Source organism: Manis pentadactyla, chromosome 5 (genome assembly GCF_030020395.1).
Source record: "Manis pentadactyla isolate mManPen7 chromosome 5, mManPen7.hap1, whole genome shotgun sequence".
Lineage (NCBI taxonomy): Eukaryota > Metazoa > Chordata > Mammalia > Pholidota > Manidae > Manis > Manis pentadactyla.
The window spans coordinates 13,288,547-13,304,552 of NC_080023.1; the positions used below are offsets into that span (position 1 = coordinate 13,288,547).

Consider the following 16,006-nt stretch of genomic DNA (forward strand, 5'->3'; position numbering starts at 1 on the left):
TGGACACTATCGTCCCATTTAAATTGTGATAAAACGGAGGCAGGAGAGGTTATGCCACTTGCCCAAGGCCATACAGTGACTATATCACAGAACTAGGGTTCAAATATATATACTTTAACAACCAAACTGAGAATATATACTTTTTTTTCTATCACATAGGGAACATTTAAAAAACCTGACCCCACAGCAGGCCACAAAGTAAAGCTCAACACAGTTCCAAATGTTGATATTCTACAGCCCTTGTTATCTGATGACAATGCAATAAAATTAGAAGGCAACAAAAAAGTAGGTTTAAAAAAGACAAAATAAATTTCAAAACTCCAGGATATAGCTGAACACCTACACTTGGAGAGAAATTTATAGCCTTAAATGTGTTTTGGAAAACATTCCAGAAATTAGGGGGAAAAAATAACAGAATAAACCCAAAGTAAGAAGAAGAAAAGTGATATGAAAGACAAAATTAATGACATAGAAAAAAATATATCTGACAAACACACCTGGAAGCTGGCTTTCTGAAAAGACATATCAAACTATTGTTAAGCCTGATCAAGGAAAAAGGGAGAAGGAACTTAGGTAACATGAAAAATGGACAAAGTTCTCATGACAGTTATAGAGATGAAAAAGAATTGCAAATGTACTCTGAGCTACTGTGAAGACCGTGAGAGGGAATGTGCAAGATGTAATTTCTGGGCCTCATTATCAACCACTGATAAATTTAAAGGCATCCTGGGCAGGAGTCCAGGAAAGCAGAGGATGAAAAATGCTTTAAAAAGCTGGTGAAGCACCAAGAAGACTGCACTGAATCCCACTACATTGTATGTCTCTATTTCTACACATTAACTCATGGATGCATATGACTCTGTGAGGTGGACAGGAAAGATACTGCCATCCTTGTGTTATGGATGAGGATCTAAGACTGAGAACTCCAGTGACTTGCGTCAGGTCGTTTGGCCACCGGAGGCTGGCACGAGGACTGGGCCTCTGCGTTGTCCCACTCCCATCCATGTCATTCCATGTGACCACACAGGCACCCAGCTGTGCCATGGTGGTACACTACACAGCTGCCAGTGTCAGGCCCTAACTGGGTGTGTGTTCAAACCATGTCGTACAAACATGCTGCTGAGAAGTATCTGCAAAAAACACTCAAAACCAACCTGAGAGGTGAAGGCTATTTCCTAGTCAACAGGGAGGTGAACCAGTAACCCTTTCAGTTTCTCTTCACTTGTTTCCAGCCCCCAAGTCACCAGACAGGGGCATCCTTCCAAAAGAAGGTGAATCCTTCTCCTTCCACAAATAAATGGAGAAGGAGCCCAGTGTTCTTCTAAATCATCCTCCAGTCAAGGCTAATTTTTGAAGACATTCCCAATCTAACCATTTAACTACCGGGACTCAACATGGTACTCTCAATTCCATTCTTTCAGTTGTCATGTCCTGAATCAGTTTGTGTATAAGGAGGTGCTAAGCACCTGTCACATGCAGGTACGTTATGCACTAGAACGATAAAGATTAGTAAGACATAGCTCTTGACGTCAACAAACTTGAGGTTCAGCAGCAAGGACCAGCAGACCATATAAATGGCAAAAAAATCCTCTCCTCTCTCTCCCCCTACCTTGAGTACCTGGAGTTTTGGGTCAAAGCACATCATTCAAAAGGAACAAGGGTACCATTATACTATTTCATAAGTGGACATGACATTGAGATCAACAGTTCATTGAACGAGCCCTCTCAAGCCCATCAATACTCATTTTGATTGTGTGCTCCTCTCTGAATTTCAAATGGAATAGACTGTCCAGCTCCCCTTTTCTGGTTATCTGCTTGGGATCTTAGTGTGTTTTTCCCAGGTACAACCCCGAGCCCATCCTGGTGTAACCTGAGTTATCCACCCCTAATTCATGCTCTTGGTTTTCCCATCAGGCATTTTGCTCAGGTTCAGCCCAGCTCTGTGTCTCTGTCCAGGGCTCAAGAGGCCTGGATATAAAGCATGCACAGAAAATAATAGTTCTGCTTCTCCTCTAACGATCAACCACAAAAGCCTGCTCCCAACTCCTGCCAAGCAAACAGGCTATTTTAAACCCTTGTTCACATTAGGTCACCTTTCATCTTCCAGGCAGTTAACGTCTTCTGAATTGTTTCTATTTTAAAGGGATATTGATCCCCAGGAAATCTCCTGGAAGGAAATAGTCAGTCATTCTCAAGTTCACTTGGTAATTTTTCAAAGGTAGCATTATGTGCATCTTGAAATAGAATACGTAATGCAACAGGGTTTCACTGAAATGATTATGGAGGACTGTAATAGACACTATAAAGTCACCTTACATTTATAGCACCTTGAGCAGTTTTGAAAAGTGCATATGAGCTTTCTTCCATTCGTTACCACAAGGCTCTGGGGTGTGGAGGGCAGGGATTAGTGCTGCCGTTTTTACTAAGGAGAGAGAAGAGGTATAATAATGGTTTAAAGAATGGCCCTGGTGCGCCTCTTTGGGCCTCAGTTTCCCTCTCTGCAGAACAAGGAGAATCAAAGCATTTGCTTCATGAGGTGGTTGTGGGACTGTATAAAACACTCTGTTCTTGGCACATATTCAGGGCCTTATCTGTGTTTGTCGTTTGGAGTAATGAAGAAACTGATCTGAGAAAGGTTTTGGACTTGTCTGAGGTCTCCAAGCAGGTCTGGGGTAAAGCTGGAGCAGAATCCACGTCCTACACTTCAGACCGAAGCCGTTGCCCTCTCTGTGCTGTCTTCCTGGGCTCCAGCAGAACTCAGCCTGATGCTCAGCCAGGAATCTCTCTGTGGAGCAAATCTCCAGGGCAGCACGCCCTATTCTATGTCAGGTGAAACCAGACCCGTCAGCTCACACCAGACGGAGGGGACATCACAGTTTAAAAGGGGTTAGTGATGATTTGTCTGCCCGTCCCCGGGAGAGCTGATTCCCTCGGATTTATGCGATCCTCCAGCTATGGTACAGCGCAATGCGTGCCCTGTCAAACCACCCAGGGCCTCCCGTGAACTGGGGACACTCAGGCCTGGAAGAGCTTTGGAGTGCCCCTGTGTCCCTTCGCACTGGCCACAGCAGTTTCGCCTCGGGACCCTTCCCTGTGCTTCCTCCTCTGCCTCGCCCCCTCCTGGTGAAGTCATGTTCAACTTCAGAATCCAGGCTGAGGGCAGCAGACGTCACTGTCTATGAAAACTTCCCGGACTTCCCGGGCAGAAGCCTCCCTCTCCCTCTCCTCTCCTTCCCTCCCTATTGGCTGCAGAGGAACCTTCCTGCCATGACTACAGCATTTATCATACCGGGTTATTTAAGTAATTTAAGCTCCATGGAGCTCTGCAAGAACCAGAGCTGGGCCACGTTCTCCCTGGCATCCAGCCCTGGGCCTTGCACAGTGATAACACTCATAAATACTTGCTAAGGCAAAATGACTTGAATAGTAATGATCACAAATGATTCTCCTTTTCCTTCTGGAGAAGGGCAAGCAAAGGAATCTATGAAACCTGCACCCCTTCTCTGCCCCCAGCTCACTGTGTCCCAGGCACCAGACAGTCTTCCAGAAAGTTTTCCTTCAGAATTAGAATTAGCAAGATTGAAATGGTTTTCTGGAAGCTAATGAATAAAACTATGAATCTAAGAGAGTCAAAGTGACTAGACATGAGAGCCCAGGACAAGGTTCAGTGAAGTCCCAGCCAACTTCTGTGGGGAGAGCCACACCCAGGCATGGCAACCCTCTCTCTGTGTGTTCTGGGAGTGGAGTGAAAAGTCTGCTCTCAATGGTGTTATTATTTATATCTCCCTTGACTCATTGAAATACTTTGGCAGACAGATAAGGACCTAAACTAATACTACTGAGTCTTGAACAAACTGAAATGTTAGAGCCCGCAGTCCAGCAAGAACATCTTTGGGGAAGCTGTCAGTCAACACCCTGTTCTGGCGTCTGATTCCGTCCCCATCTGTCATCGGATTGTTCAGCTCCGCCCAGCCTCCTCTGTGTGACCTCTGACCCTGGCAGCACCCTGTCGCTGGAAGTATCTCCACAGGGCAGTGTGCTGCTCACACGTCGTCCGCACTAGCCTGGAAATCCTCTAGATGGTGTCTCCAGGACCTGGGCGAAGCTTCTTCTCACTCGGCTGGCATATAGTTGGCTTGCCAAAAACATGTGAACTAAGTTATAAGTTTTCTCTGAGCAGCCGCCTTCGGAAAGTTTGGTAGCACTGTGTTGGTGAGGCTGGGGGGAAACAGACACTCACTCATGCTTCTGTGTGCATCAGAGCATCGTCAGTGGAAGGCAATGGGCATCTCTAGTCAAGTTAAAAATGCACATACCATTGCACCCAGCAAATTCTACAATCGTGAGAGTCAGCACCTACTGAGCATTTGCACATGCTGGGTGCTGTTGCCAACACTGTTCCCACATCAACCCCACAAAAACCCTCTGAGCTAGGTGGTGCCTCATCCCAGCTTCACAGATGACCAAGCTCAAGCCATGAGACTTTAAATTACTGGTTCACAATTCTCTCAGAACCCAGGCGTGTGGTTCAGTTCGCCTAACCACTATGCTGCACTATATCTCTCTACAGTGCTATCTACTGAAGTACTACCTGTAAGAGAGAAAAACAACCTAAAAATCCACCACAAGAGAAAGGTTAAATTTATTATAGTTTTCCTGTACAAGGGACACTAGATAGTTTTTTTAAAAAATTAAGTTGATGTGGAGGTGCTCTGATGTATTACAATCTGCAAGATTTAAAAATTTAAGTTAGCAAAATCAGAGTATAGGAGAGAACGCTATCACTTGTAGAAGTAATAATTCAGAATTATGCATGCATATGCACAGTATGGCTCTGAAAGGGTATACAGGAAGAGGTAAAACAAGACAAATAGGGAAATAGGGGGAGGAGGGACACATCTCATTGTGTACCTTTATATATACTTTTTGAATTCTGTGCCATGTACGTGGATTAGCTATTTGAAAAAAAAAAAACTTAATTTAAAAGAACTATACCTGCAAAGCACATAGTAGTCGCCTAAATATCCCACACTGTTTTAATGCTGTTTGTTTATGAATATGTCTCCCCTCTAGCATCTAGCTCAGAGGCTGGCACACCCTAAGTGTTTATTCCACAAATGACTGCAGAATGAATGAATATTGAGTTGAATAAAGTGGAATTGATACTCATCAAGGTTCCTCCTGTGTAGGAGGGGTTTGTATCTCTCCAGAAGCTGGGTTCATGAGGGATAATGTTCCAGAACAAGGAGGGTCAGATGAGGGCTGAGTTTCATGATGAATCAACCCACGGTTCTCAACAAACACTTGTATTTTGAATTTTTCTGGGACTTGCCCTTTTAGCTACACTGGTAGTTCTCAAATGGGGGCACTTTTGCCCCCAGAAGACATTTGGCAATGTCTAGAGACATTTTTGGTTGGGATATTCTGACTGGGGAGGCGCTATTGGCATTCAGTGGGTAGAGGCCAGGAAGCTACTAAGCCACTTACAATGGGCAGTAGAGCTGCCCAGCAAGGAACTGTCCAGCCCTGAAGTCCAGTGCGGAGGCTGAGGGACCCTGAGCTGCTGTGATAGTGCTGGCCTTTGTTCATCTGCCCTCGGAGAGACCAGTACTTCTAGGTGTGTTTGTTCCCTCCTGTTGGACAATCTTCCTGAGCGTGTCGACCTTATTTTAACTGAAATCTCATCACTCAGGATCCCAGCTAACTTCATACCATCCCCCTGTCACAGTCACTTTGAGGAACTGAGAAATATTCAAGTATTTTACGAGAACCTTTCTGGGAAGTCCCACAGAGGCCTGGTGGGGAGTTCTTCCTGCAGAGCACTGCCTCACAAGGCTGGATCCTGAGAAGCTGAGGGAGAATGACAATAGCTGCACTTTCTCAGGCAGACATCCTCAGAGAGGACAGGGCAGCCGCAGATCAGGAAGGGCAGCCCTGATGAACAGGGTGTCTGCTCCTTTAGGTATTTCCAGGCTTACTTGGGACAATGGGGGCTGCTCACGGATTCTCTACCAGTCTGGGCATCAAAGGAGGAAACGTAGGGTCCTGGCCATTCTCCTCAACCCCAAAACACACAGCTGGGGCTTATTTTATCTGGAAGGCATCCTGGGCCTGGTGAGACTCTTAAGTAGAGTGGGAGTTCTGTTCTGGCTTGGCTGCTTACCCGCCTGGGACTGAGGGTAAGTCACCTAAACTGCTCTGTCCTTGAGTTTCCCCTTCTGTAAAATGGGTACATTACAGGTTTGTTGTAAAACTCCAATAAAGTCAAAGATGGGGATAATGCTTTGTAACTGACTAGATCCCATACAAATGTAATTATTCAAATCCAGATCACCAGATTTTTGGCTCAATCTTTCCCTGGTAAATATGTGGTTAAGCATGGATCGTCCCAGTGGGGCACACCAGGGGCCTGTTGGCAGCACCAGGGCCCGAGCCTGGAAGACTGGGGTCAAGGAAGAGAAACTACAGTTCCCATGGACACTCAGGTAAATGGAAATGGTGACTAGGAGATGGATTAGGGTGAAGTGGTGAGATCCAGACCCCCTAAAAGTGTTTTCCAACTGGGAGTCTGAAGAGGACTGAAAATTGGGGCAGCAATAAAATAAAATTTAGTGTTGTGGGTTTTTGATGGCTCCACATGCAAAAGTTAAGAGGGAAGCTGAAAGAGCAATCACAAGGGTCATTCAAGCCAGGGTGCTCCAACACCACCTTTTCGGGAATCATGTATGTTTGTGATGCCATGTTAAATGAACGCCTATGTTTTGGGTTAAATTGTGCCCCCAAGAAAGATATGTCAACAGTCCTAACCCCCAGTACCTGTGAATGTGACCGTATTTGGAAATAGGGTTTTTGCAGATGTAATTGGTCAAGATGAGGCTAAGACAGAGGCAGAGATGGGGTGATGCAGTTACAAGCCATGGAACTCCAAGGACCGCCAGCAGCCATCAGGAGCTGGGGGAGAGGCATGAGCAGGTTCTCCCTCAGAGCCTCCAGGAGAACCAAGCCTTTGACACCTTGATTTTCGACTTGCAGCCTCCCAAACCATGAGACTACGTTTCTGCAGCATAAGCCGCCAAGTGTGTGGTATGTGCCATGGCAGCCCTCTGAAAATAAAACACCCTAACGGGAGCCAGATGAAGGGAAACAGGGACCAGCTTCTGCCCTGGAGCAGCGTTGCTAGAGGGCAACATCACACAGGAGGGCTAGTGTGAGGTAACTGGTCTCACAGACGCCCCAAGGGAGGCAGCAGGGGGGCGTCACGGTCACGGTTCATGCTGGGGAACCAAGGGCCCGGCTCCAGTGCAGCCTGTTTATCTGCCAGACAGGCTGCTCATGGAAAGGGGTAGAAGGTTCATCCAACAGGCCTTGTTCATTTACAGACCACACAGATAATTACTCAGGACTCAAGTCTCTTTGTGGTTTTAGCAAATGGACTTTGTGATGATTTTTCTTTTTTCAGGCATTTTGGCAGCTCTGATGGGGGAAATAAAAGAGCCCATTAATGCCTGCGTGTGTCACTGGGGACACTGAAGTGCTGAAATGGAGAATAGAAACATCCACAATTAAAGCAGAAAAAGCTAGAGGTTACCTGGGTTTCTAAAATGCTGCAGCGATGGCAGTCCAATTCCTGGGAACTTTCCTCATCTCTTTGGGGATGTACCTTATTCTGTTGGATAAATTCTTCCAGTCTTAAAACCTAAAGCAGAAGAAAAGAAACCTTTGGCAATGAAACAAAGTCCAACCTTCTGGATGTGGTCATTAATCTGGGAATCCATTCTCCTGGGTCAATCAGTTCTGGATACAGTGCCCCACTAGACAAATGCCAAAAGTGCTTCTGGAAAGGCCATTTTTAATTAGCTAGTTGATTAGTTGTTCTGGGAAAAAATGAGCTTGGCCTTATAGTATTCCACACCTCCCTTTAAATTATTTACATACAAATATCTATACTGGAGCTGTTAGGTGGTTTTCATTGGCTTCCATACCATCCCTGGAAGTCCAGTCATTTTTTTCTAAAGTTAGTTGGTAAATAAAAGAAAGAGTATATAAGAACTTAAAGATGGTGGTGTGAGACATGAGACAGAAACCTCCTCCCCAAACCATATATAATATGAAAATATAGCAAATACAACTAACACTGAAAGAGCAACAGGAAAGAAGGGTGCCCCAGACTGTCTGCATCTGGGGAAAAGAGCCAACCTCATGTAAAGTGCCAAAGCTGTGATCCAGCAGGATCCAAGCCCTTCCCCCACACCAGCTCACTGGCAGGAGGAGGAGAAATGGAGCAGGGAGAGGGTGGAGGCCTGCTGACCAAACAGCCCTGGAGATATGCTCTGCGAGCACAAACCTACATTACATGGTGCTCTGGAGATCTGCGGGGGTAGAAAGCTAAGACAGGCAGGATACTTGGAGAGGCTGAGATTCCAGCCGCTTGTGGAGAACAGGTACCCATAACCAGCTGCTCTGTTTCAAAACAAAGGCAGGCAATCTGAGGACTTCACAACAGTAAGAGGGCTGCTAAGGGGCAAGGACTGCACAGAGCTTGCTGCTCTGGAGAAAGGACAGGTGGACAAAATTGTCCCAGCACACTCAGCCCAGTAGGTTGGGAACTTTCAAGAGCTTCAGGCACTCCATCACCCTGGCTGGCAATGCAGCTATGAGGCCCCTGACCATGATACGCAGCCTGCCACTCCCTCATCCCAGCCAGCACCAGCTCTCAAACAAGGCCCCAATGTTGCACCTGGCCAGCCAGAGGGTGGCCCTGCCTATGGCAGCTACAGGGGCATAACAGAGAGGCTGCTCCCTGCACTATCAGACCACTGGCCCATGCAGTGGAGGCAGGTACTGCAGCTGGGAAACAGGAAAGAGCTCTTTCCTCTCAGCAGGCAACAGCACCACTTGCCTGCACACCCCCACCATCACTCCAGGGGCTGAGCAGCTCCAGAAAGCAGAGCTTCTGGGCACTAGAGGGTGCCACCTACACCAAGTTATTATTACAAATAGGAAATGTGAAAAGAACTTGGTACAAACCAAAATCCCACAAACAAGAGGAAGAGGGCCAAGTGAAAGTGAACTCACCAATATTCTTGAAAAACATTTCGAAATCAAAATCATAAACAAGCTCACAAAGCTACAGAAAAATATTCAAGACCTCAGGGAGGAATTTAAGAAAAAGACAGAAAGTTTGAAAAACACAGTATCTGAAATGAAACATACAATGGAGGGATTTAAAAGCAGATTAGATGAAGTGGAGGGACAATAAATGAAATAGAAATTAGAAAACAGGATTACAAAGAAACTGAGGCACAGAGAGAAAAAAGGATCTCTAGGAATGAAAGAATATAAAGAGAACTGTGTGACCAATCCAATCAGAACAATATTCACATTTTAGGGGTAACAGAAGAAGAAGAGAGATAAAAAGGGATAGAAAAAAAAGGGATAGAAAGTCTCTTTGAGGAAATAATTGCTGAAAATGTCCCCATTCTAGGGAAGGAGATAGTCTTTCAGGCCATGGAGGTGCACAGATCTCCCAACACAAAGGACGCAAGGAAGACAACATCAAAACATATAATAATTAAAATGATAAAGATCAAGGACAAGGACAGACAGAGTATTACAAGCAGCTAGAGAAAAAAAATATATCACATACAAAGGAAAATGCATCAGGCTATCATCAGACTTCTCAACAGAAACCTTAGAGCCAGAAGGGAGTGGCATGATATATTTAATGCAATAAAGCAGAAGGGCCTCGAACCAAGGATACTCTACCTGGTAAGATTATCATTTAAATTTAAAGGAGGGATTGAACAATTTCCAGATAAGCAAAAGCTGAGAGAATTTACCTCCTACAAACCATCTCTACAGTGATTTTTGGAAGGACTACTATAGATGGAAGTGTTCCTAAGGCTAAACAGCTATGACCAGAGGAAATAAAACCACAGTAAATGAAGTAGATCAATTAATTACTAAGAAAATGTAAAATTAAATTACCTACCCCCCAAAGTCAATAAAGGGATAGACAGAGTAAAGAATACGATACCTAATATATAAAGAATGGAGGAGGAAGAAAAATGAGGAAAAAAAACGAACCTTTAGATTGTGTTTGTAATAGCTTACTAAGTGAGTTAAATTAGACTCTTAGATAGTAAAGAAGTTACTCTTGAACCTTTGGTAACCATGAATCTAAAGCCTGCAATGGCAATAAGTACATATCAGTAAATGTAAATGGTCTGAATGCACCAATCAAAAGATATAGACTCACTGAATGGATAAAAAAACAAGACTCATCTATATGCTGCCTACAAGAAACTCACTTCAAACCCAAAGACATACAGAGACTAAAAGTGAAGGGATGAAAAAAGATATTTCATGCAACTAATAGGGAGAAAAAAGCAGGAGTTGTAGTACTTGTATCAGACAAAACAGACTTCAAAACAAAGAAAATAACAAGAGACAAAGAAGGATATTATATGATGATTAAGGGCTCAGTTCAACAAGAGGATATAACTATTATAAATATCTATGCACCCAACACAGGAGCACCTACATATGTGAAACAAATACTAACAGAATTAAAGGGGGAAATAGAATGCAATGCATTCATTTTAGGAAAATTCAACACACCACTCACTTCAAAGAGAAGATCAACCAGACAGAAAATAAGTAAGGAGACAGAGGCACTGAACACCACATTAGAACAGATGGACCTAACAGACATCTACAGAACACTCCACCCAAAAGCAGCAGGATACACATTCTTGTCAAGTGCACATGGAACATTTTCAAGAATAGACCACATACTAGGCCACAAAAAGAGCCTCAGTAAATTCAGAAGGATTGAAATTTTACCAAACAGCTTCACAGACCACAAAGGTATGAAACTAGAAAATCACGCAAAGAAAACAAAAAAGCTCATAAACACATGGAGGCTTAAAAACATGCTCCTAAATAATCAATGGATCAATGACCAAATAAAAACAGAGATCAAGCACTATATGGAGATAAATTAAAACAATAATTCAACACCTCAAAATCTGTGGGACAGAGCATGCTAAGAGGGAAGTATATCACACTACAGGCCTACCTCAGGAAAGAACAATCCCGTACAAAGAGTCTAAAGTAACAATTAATGAAACTAGAAAAAGAAGAACAAATGAGGCCCAAGGTCAGTAGAAGGAGGGACATAATAAAGATCAGAGCATAAATAAATAAAATAGAGAAGAATAAAACAATAGAAAGAATCAATGAAAGCAAGAGCTGGTTCTTTGAGAAAATAAACAAAATAGACAAACCCCCAGTCGGACATATCAAGAAAAAAAGAGAATCCACACACATAAACAGAATCAGAAATGAGAAAGGAAAAATCACTACAGACACCACAGAAATACAAAGAATTATTAGAGAATACTATGAAAAAATATATGCTAACAAATTGGATAACCTAGAAGAAAAGAAACTTTCTAGAAAAATACAACCTTCCATGGCTGACTAAGGAAGAAACAGAAAATCTGAATAGACCAATTACCAGCAATGAAATTGAATTGGTAATTAAAAAAACCACCTAAGAACAAAACCCCTGGACCATCGCTTCACTGCTGAATTTTCAAACATTTAGTGAAGACCTAATACTCATCTCCTTAAAGTTTTCTGAAAAGTAAGTGGAGGAAATACCTCCAAACTCATTCTACAAGGCCAGCATCACTCTAATATCAAAACCAAGCAAAGACACCACAGGAAAGGAAAATTACAGACCAATACCCCTGAGGAACACACATGCAAAAATACTCAATAAAATATTAGCAAACAGAATTCAAAAATACATTAAAAAGATCATCCATCATAACCAAGTAGGATTATTCCAGGGATGCAAGAGTGGTAAAATATTTAAAAATCCATCAACATCAAGCACCACATCAACAAAAAGAAGTATAAAAACCACATGATCATCTCCATAGATGATGAAAAAGCATTCAAGAAAATTCAACATCCATTCATGATAAAAATCTCAACAAAATGGGTATAGAGGGCAAGAACCTCAACATAATAAAGGTCATATATGACAAACCCACAGCCAACATCATACTTAATAGTGAAAAGCTGAAAGCTTTTCCTTTAAAATTGGGAACAAGACAAGGAAGCCCACTCTTCCCACTTTTATTCAACATGGTTCTGGAGGTCCTACCCATGGCAATCAGAGAAAACAAAGAAATAAAACGCATCCAGATTCATAAGAAAGAAGTTAAACTATCACTGTTTGCAGATGACATGATATTGTACATAAAGAAACTCTAAAGAATCCACACCAAAACTACTAGAACTAATATCTGAATTCAGCAAAGTTCCAGGATACAAAATTAATACACAGAAATCTGTTGCATTACTACACACTAATGATGAACTAGCAGAAAGAGAAATCGGAATAACAATTCCATTCACAATTGCATCAAGAAGAATAAAATACCTAGGAATAAACCTAACCAAGGAAGTGAAAGACTTATACCTGAAAACTACAAGACACTCATGAGAGAAATTAAAGAAAATACCAATAAATGGAAATACATCCCATGTTCATGGATAGGAAGAATTAATTTTGTCAAAATGGCCATCCTGCCTAAAGCAATCTACAGATTCAATGCAATCCCTATCCAAATACCAACAGCATTTTTCAATGAACTAGAACAAATAGTTCTAAAATTCATATGGAACCCCAAAGACCCCGAATAGCCAAAGCAATCCTGAGAAGGAAGAATAAAGCTGGGGGAATTACACTCCCTGACTTTAAGCTCTACTACAAAGTCACAGGAATCAAGACAATTTGTTACTGGCCTAAGAACAGACCCACAGATCAATGGAACAGAATAGAGAGCCCATATATAAACCCAAGCTATATGGTCAAATAATATATGATAAAGGAGCCATGGATATACAATGGGGAAATGAAAGCCTCTTCAACAACTGGTGTTGGCAAAACTGGACAGCTACATGTAGGAGAATGAAGCTGGATTACTGTCTAACTCCATACACAAAGTAAACTCGAAGTGGATAAAAAACCTGAATGTAAGTCATGTAACCATAAAACACTTAGAAGAAAACATAGGTAAAAATGTATTGAATATAAAGATGAGCAACTTTTTACTGAGCACATCTCCTTGGGCAAGGGAAACAAAAGCAGAAATGAAGAATTGGAACTACATCAAACTAAAAAGCTTCTGTATAGCAAAGGACACCATCAGTAGAACAAAAAGGCATCCTACAGTATGGGAGAATATATTCATAAAAGACATATCTGACAATGGTTAACATCCAAAATATATAAAGAACTCACATGTCTCAACACCCAAAAAGCAAATAACCCGATTAAAAAATGGGCAGAGGATATGAACAGACACTTCTCCAAAGAAGAAATTCAGATGGCCAACAGGCACGTGAAAAGATGCTTCACATCACTAATCATCAGGGAAATGTATATTAAAACCACAATGAGATATCACCTCACACCAGTTAGGACGGCAAATATTGAAAAGACAAAGGAACAACAAATGTTGGCAAGGATGTGGAGAAAGGGGAACCCTCCTACACTGCTGGTGGTAATGTAAATTACTTCAACCATTGTGGAAAGCAATATGGAGGTTCCTCAAAAAATTAAAAATAGAAATAACATTTGTCCTGGGAATCCCACTCCTAGGAATTTACCCAAAGAAAACAAGATCCCAGATTCAAAAAGACATATGCACCCCTATGTTTATCACAGCACTATTTACAATAGCCAAGATATGGAAGCAACTCAAGTGTCCATCAGTAGATGAATGGATAAAGAAGATGTGGTACATATACACAATGGAATACTATTCAGCCATAAGAAGAAAACAATTCCTACCACTTGCAACAACATGCATGGAGCTAGAGGGTATTATGCTCAGTGAAATAAGCCAGGTGGAGAAAGACAAGTGCCAAATAATTTCCCTCATTTGTGTTGTATAACAGTGAAGCAAAACCGAAGGACCAAAAGACTCCAAGAAGGCTACTAGCGGTTACCAAAGGGGAGGGGTACTATGATCAGCATACATGGTGTGAGGGGTCATGGGGAAGACAGCGTAGCACAGAGAAGACAAGTAGTGACTGTGTGGCATGTTACTATACTGATGGACAGTGACTTCAATGGGGTATGGGGGGACTTGATAATACGGGTGCATGTAGTAACCACTATGTTTTTCATGTGAAACCTTCATAAGAGTATATATCAATGATACCTTAACAAAAAAAAGAAAGGAAAAGAAAGAGTATTTAAAAATTATACCAATAAAATGTGAGAAGAGTGGCTTGAAAATGCTATTAAGTTGTACAGCCTTATTATGATGATTACTATGAACCAACTAATTGTAAGTATCAAGACTGGCTTGCTTGCTCTAGACTTTCAGAACAAGGCCAATAGCCATAAAGGAAACTCTCATGTTTTGTTTCCTTTACTGAACGAATCTTTGTTGAACAGCCAATACTCCTCAGGTACGATCCTGGGTTTGAGGAGGGAAGGACCAGGGAGACGGTGAGAACAAAATGGTAAGAATAAAATATGGTCCCTGCTTTCCAGGAGCTGCCTTCTTATGGAGGAGACTGACACATGTTTATAATCAGGAACATTCAGTAGACATACATAAAAAGTAACAATAGTACCATTCATGGTGTGTTTGCTCCATGCCAGGCTCCGACCTAAACACTGAAATTCTAGAAAATAGTAAATCTTTTAATCCTCACAAAGTCTATGAGGTAAGTACTGGTGTAGGAAATTTACAGCATAAACTCATCCAGGGCAGCTTTAGGGGCTCTGAGGGATGAATAGGAGTCTGTCAGTGGCAAGGGTGAGAAAGGGCATTCGGAGCAGCAGGAATAGCCAGTGTAAGGGAGGACAGAGGGTACGATGTGTGAGAGACTGAAGGAAGGCTCCGTGTTGAGGGGCCCAGCAGGAAGCAGTGGATGGGAGAGGGCAGATTCCTAGGGGTGGTGCTGGCAAGTTAGGTTGGACCCAAATTGTGAAAAACACAGAAATTAAAGGTTTTAGGGAAAGAGGAGTGGGGCCTTGAGCAGACTTGGGTTTTAGAACACTAGCTCTGGAATTATCGGTCTCGGGGAGAATGCGGAGGCAGGGAGATACAGGACAAGGCATTCTTTGTTGTGCAGCCCACCTTTCGGGCTGAGATGGAACAGATGCCTCTATAGTAGAGATTTTCCACTAAGACCTCAGCTCTAGAGCCCCTGATACATCAAGTCTAAGGCATGGCATGCTTGCCTTTAAAAAGAGAAAGAAAGAAAGTTAATTTGTGACATAGAAAAAAAGTTAGAGAAAAACATAATGTGTGTGTTCTCACCACTCAGCTGAAGAAATAACATCACTATCACCCTGATCCAACGCCCTGTCCCCCTTCAGACCCATCTCCCAATCTCTGGTTTAGATTTGGTTGTACCACTCTCATACATGCCTCTAGAGTGAACTCAATTAGTTCTATTCCTAAATAATCAATACTGCTTTGCGCATAGCCTCTGTATTCTTTTTTTTTTTTAGATAATTATTTTTTATTGAAGGGTAGTTGACACACAGTATTACATTACATTAGTTTCAGGTGTACAACACAGTGATTCAACATTTATATACATGACAATTCTAGGTACCAGCTATCACCATACCAAGTTGTTACAATATTTTGACTATATTCCTTATGCTATACATTACATCCCGGTTACTTATTTATTTTACAATTGGAAGTGTGTACTTTTTTTTTGGTTGTTGTTGTTAGGGCATCTCTCATATTTATTGATCAAATGGTTGTTAACAACAATAAAATTCTGTATAGGGGAGTCAATGCTCAATGCACAATCATTAATCCACCCCAAGCCTAATTTTCGTCAGTCTCCAATCTTCTGAAGCATAACGAACAAGTTCTTACATGGAGAACAAATTCTTACATAGTGAATAAGTTACATTGTGAACAGTACCAGGGCAGTCATCACAGAAACT

The 16,006-nt window shown here is 42.2% G+C and overlaps 1 protein-coding gene across 4 annotated transcripts in view; it reads right to left on the reverse strand.

Moving 5' to 3' along the window:
• Positions 1-16,006, reverse strand: part of FAM184B (family with sequence similarity 184 member B) — a 130,735-nt gene that overhangs the window by 32,437 nt on the left and 82,292 nt on the right. For all 4 annotated transcript variants that reach the window (XM_057502122.1, XM_057502123.1, XM_036921047.2 and 1 more), the window contains exon 7: positions 7,589-7,696. In XM_057502122.1, coding sequence (XP_057358105.1) covers positions 7,589-7,696 — 108 coding nt within the window. The remainder of the gene's footprint in view (positions 1-7,588; positions 7,697-16,006) is intronic.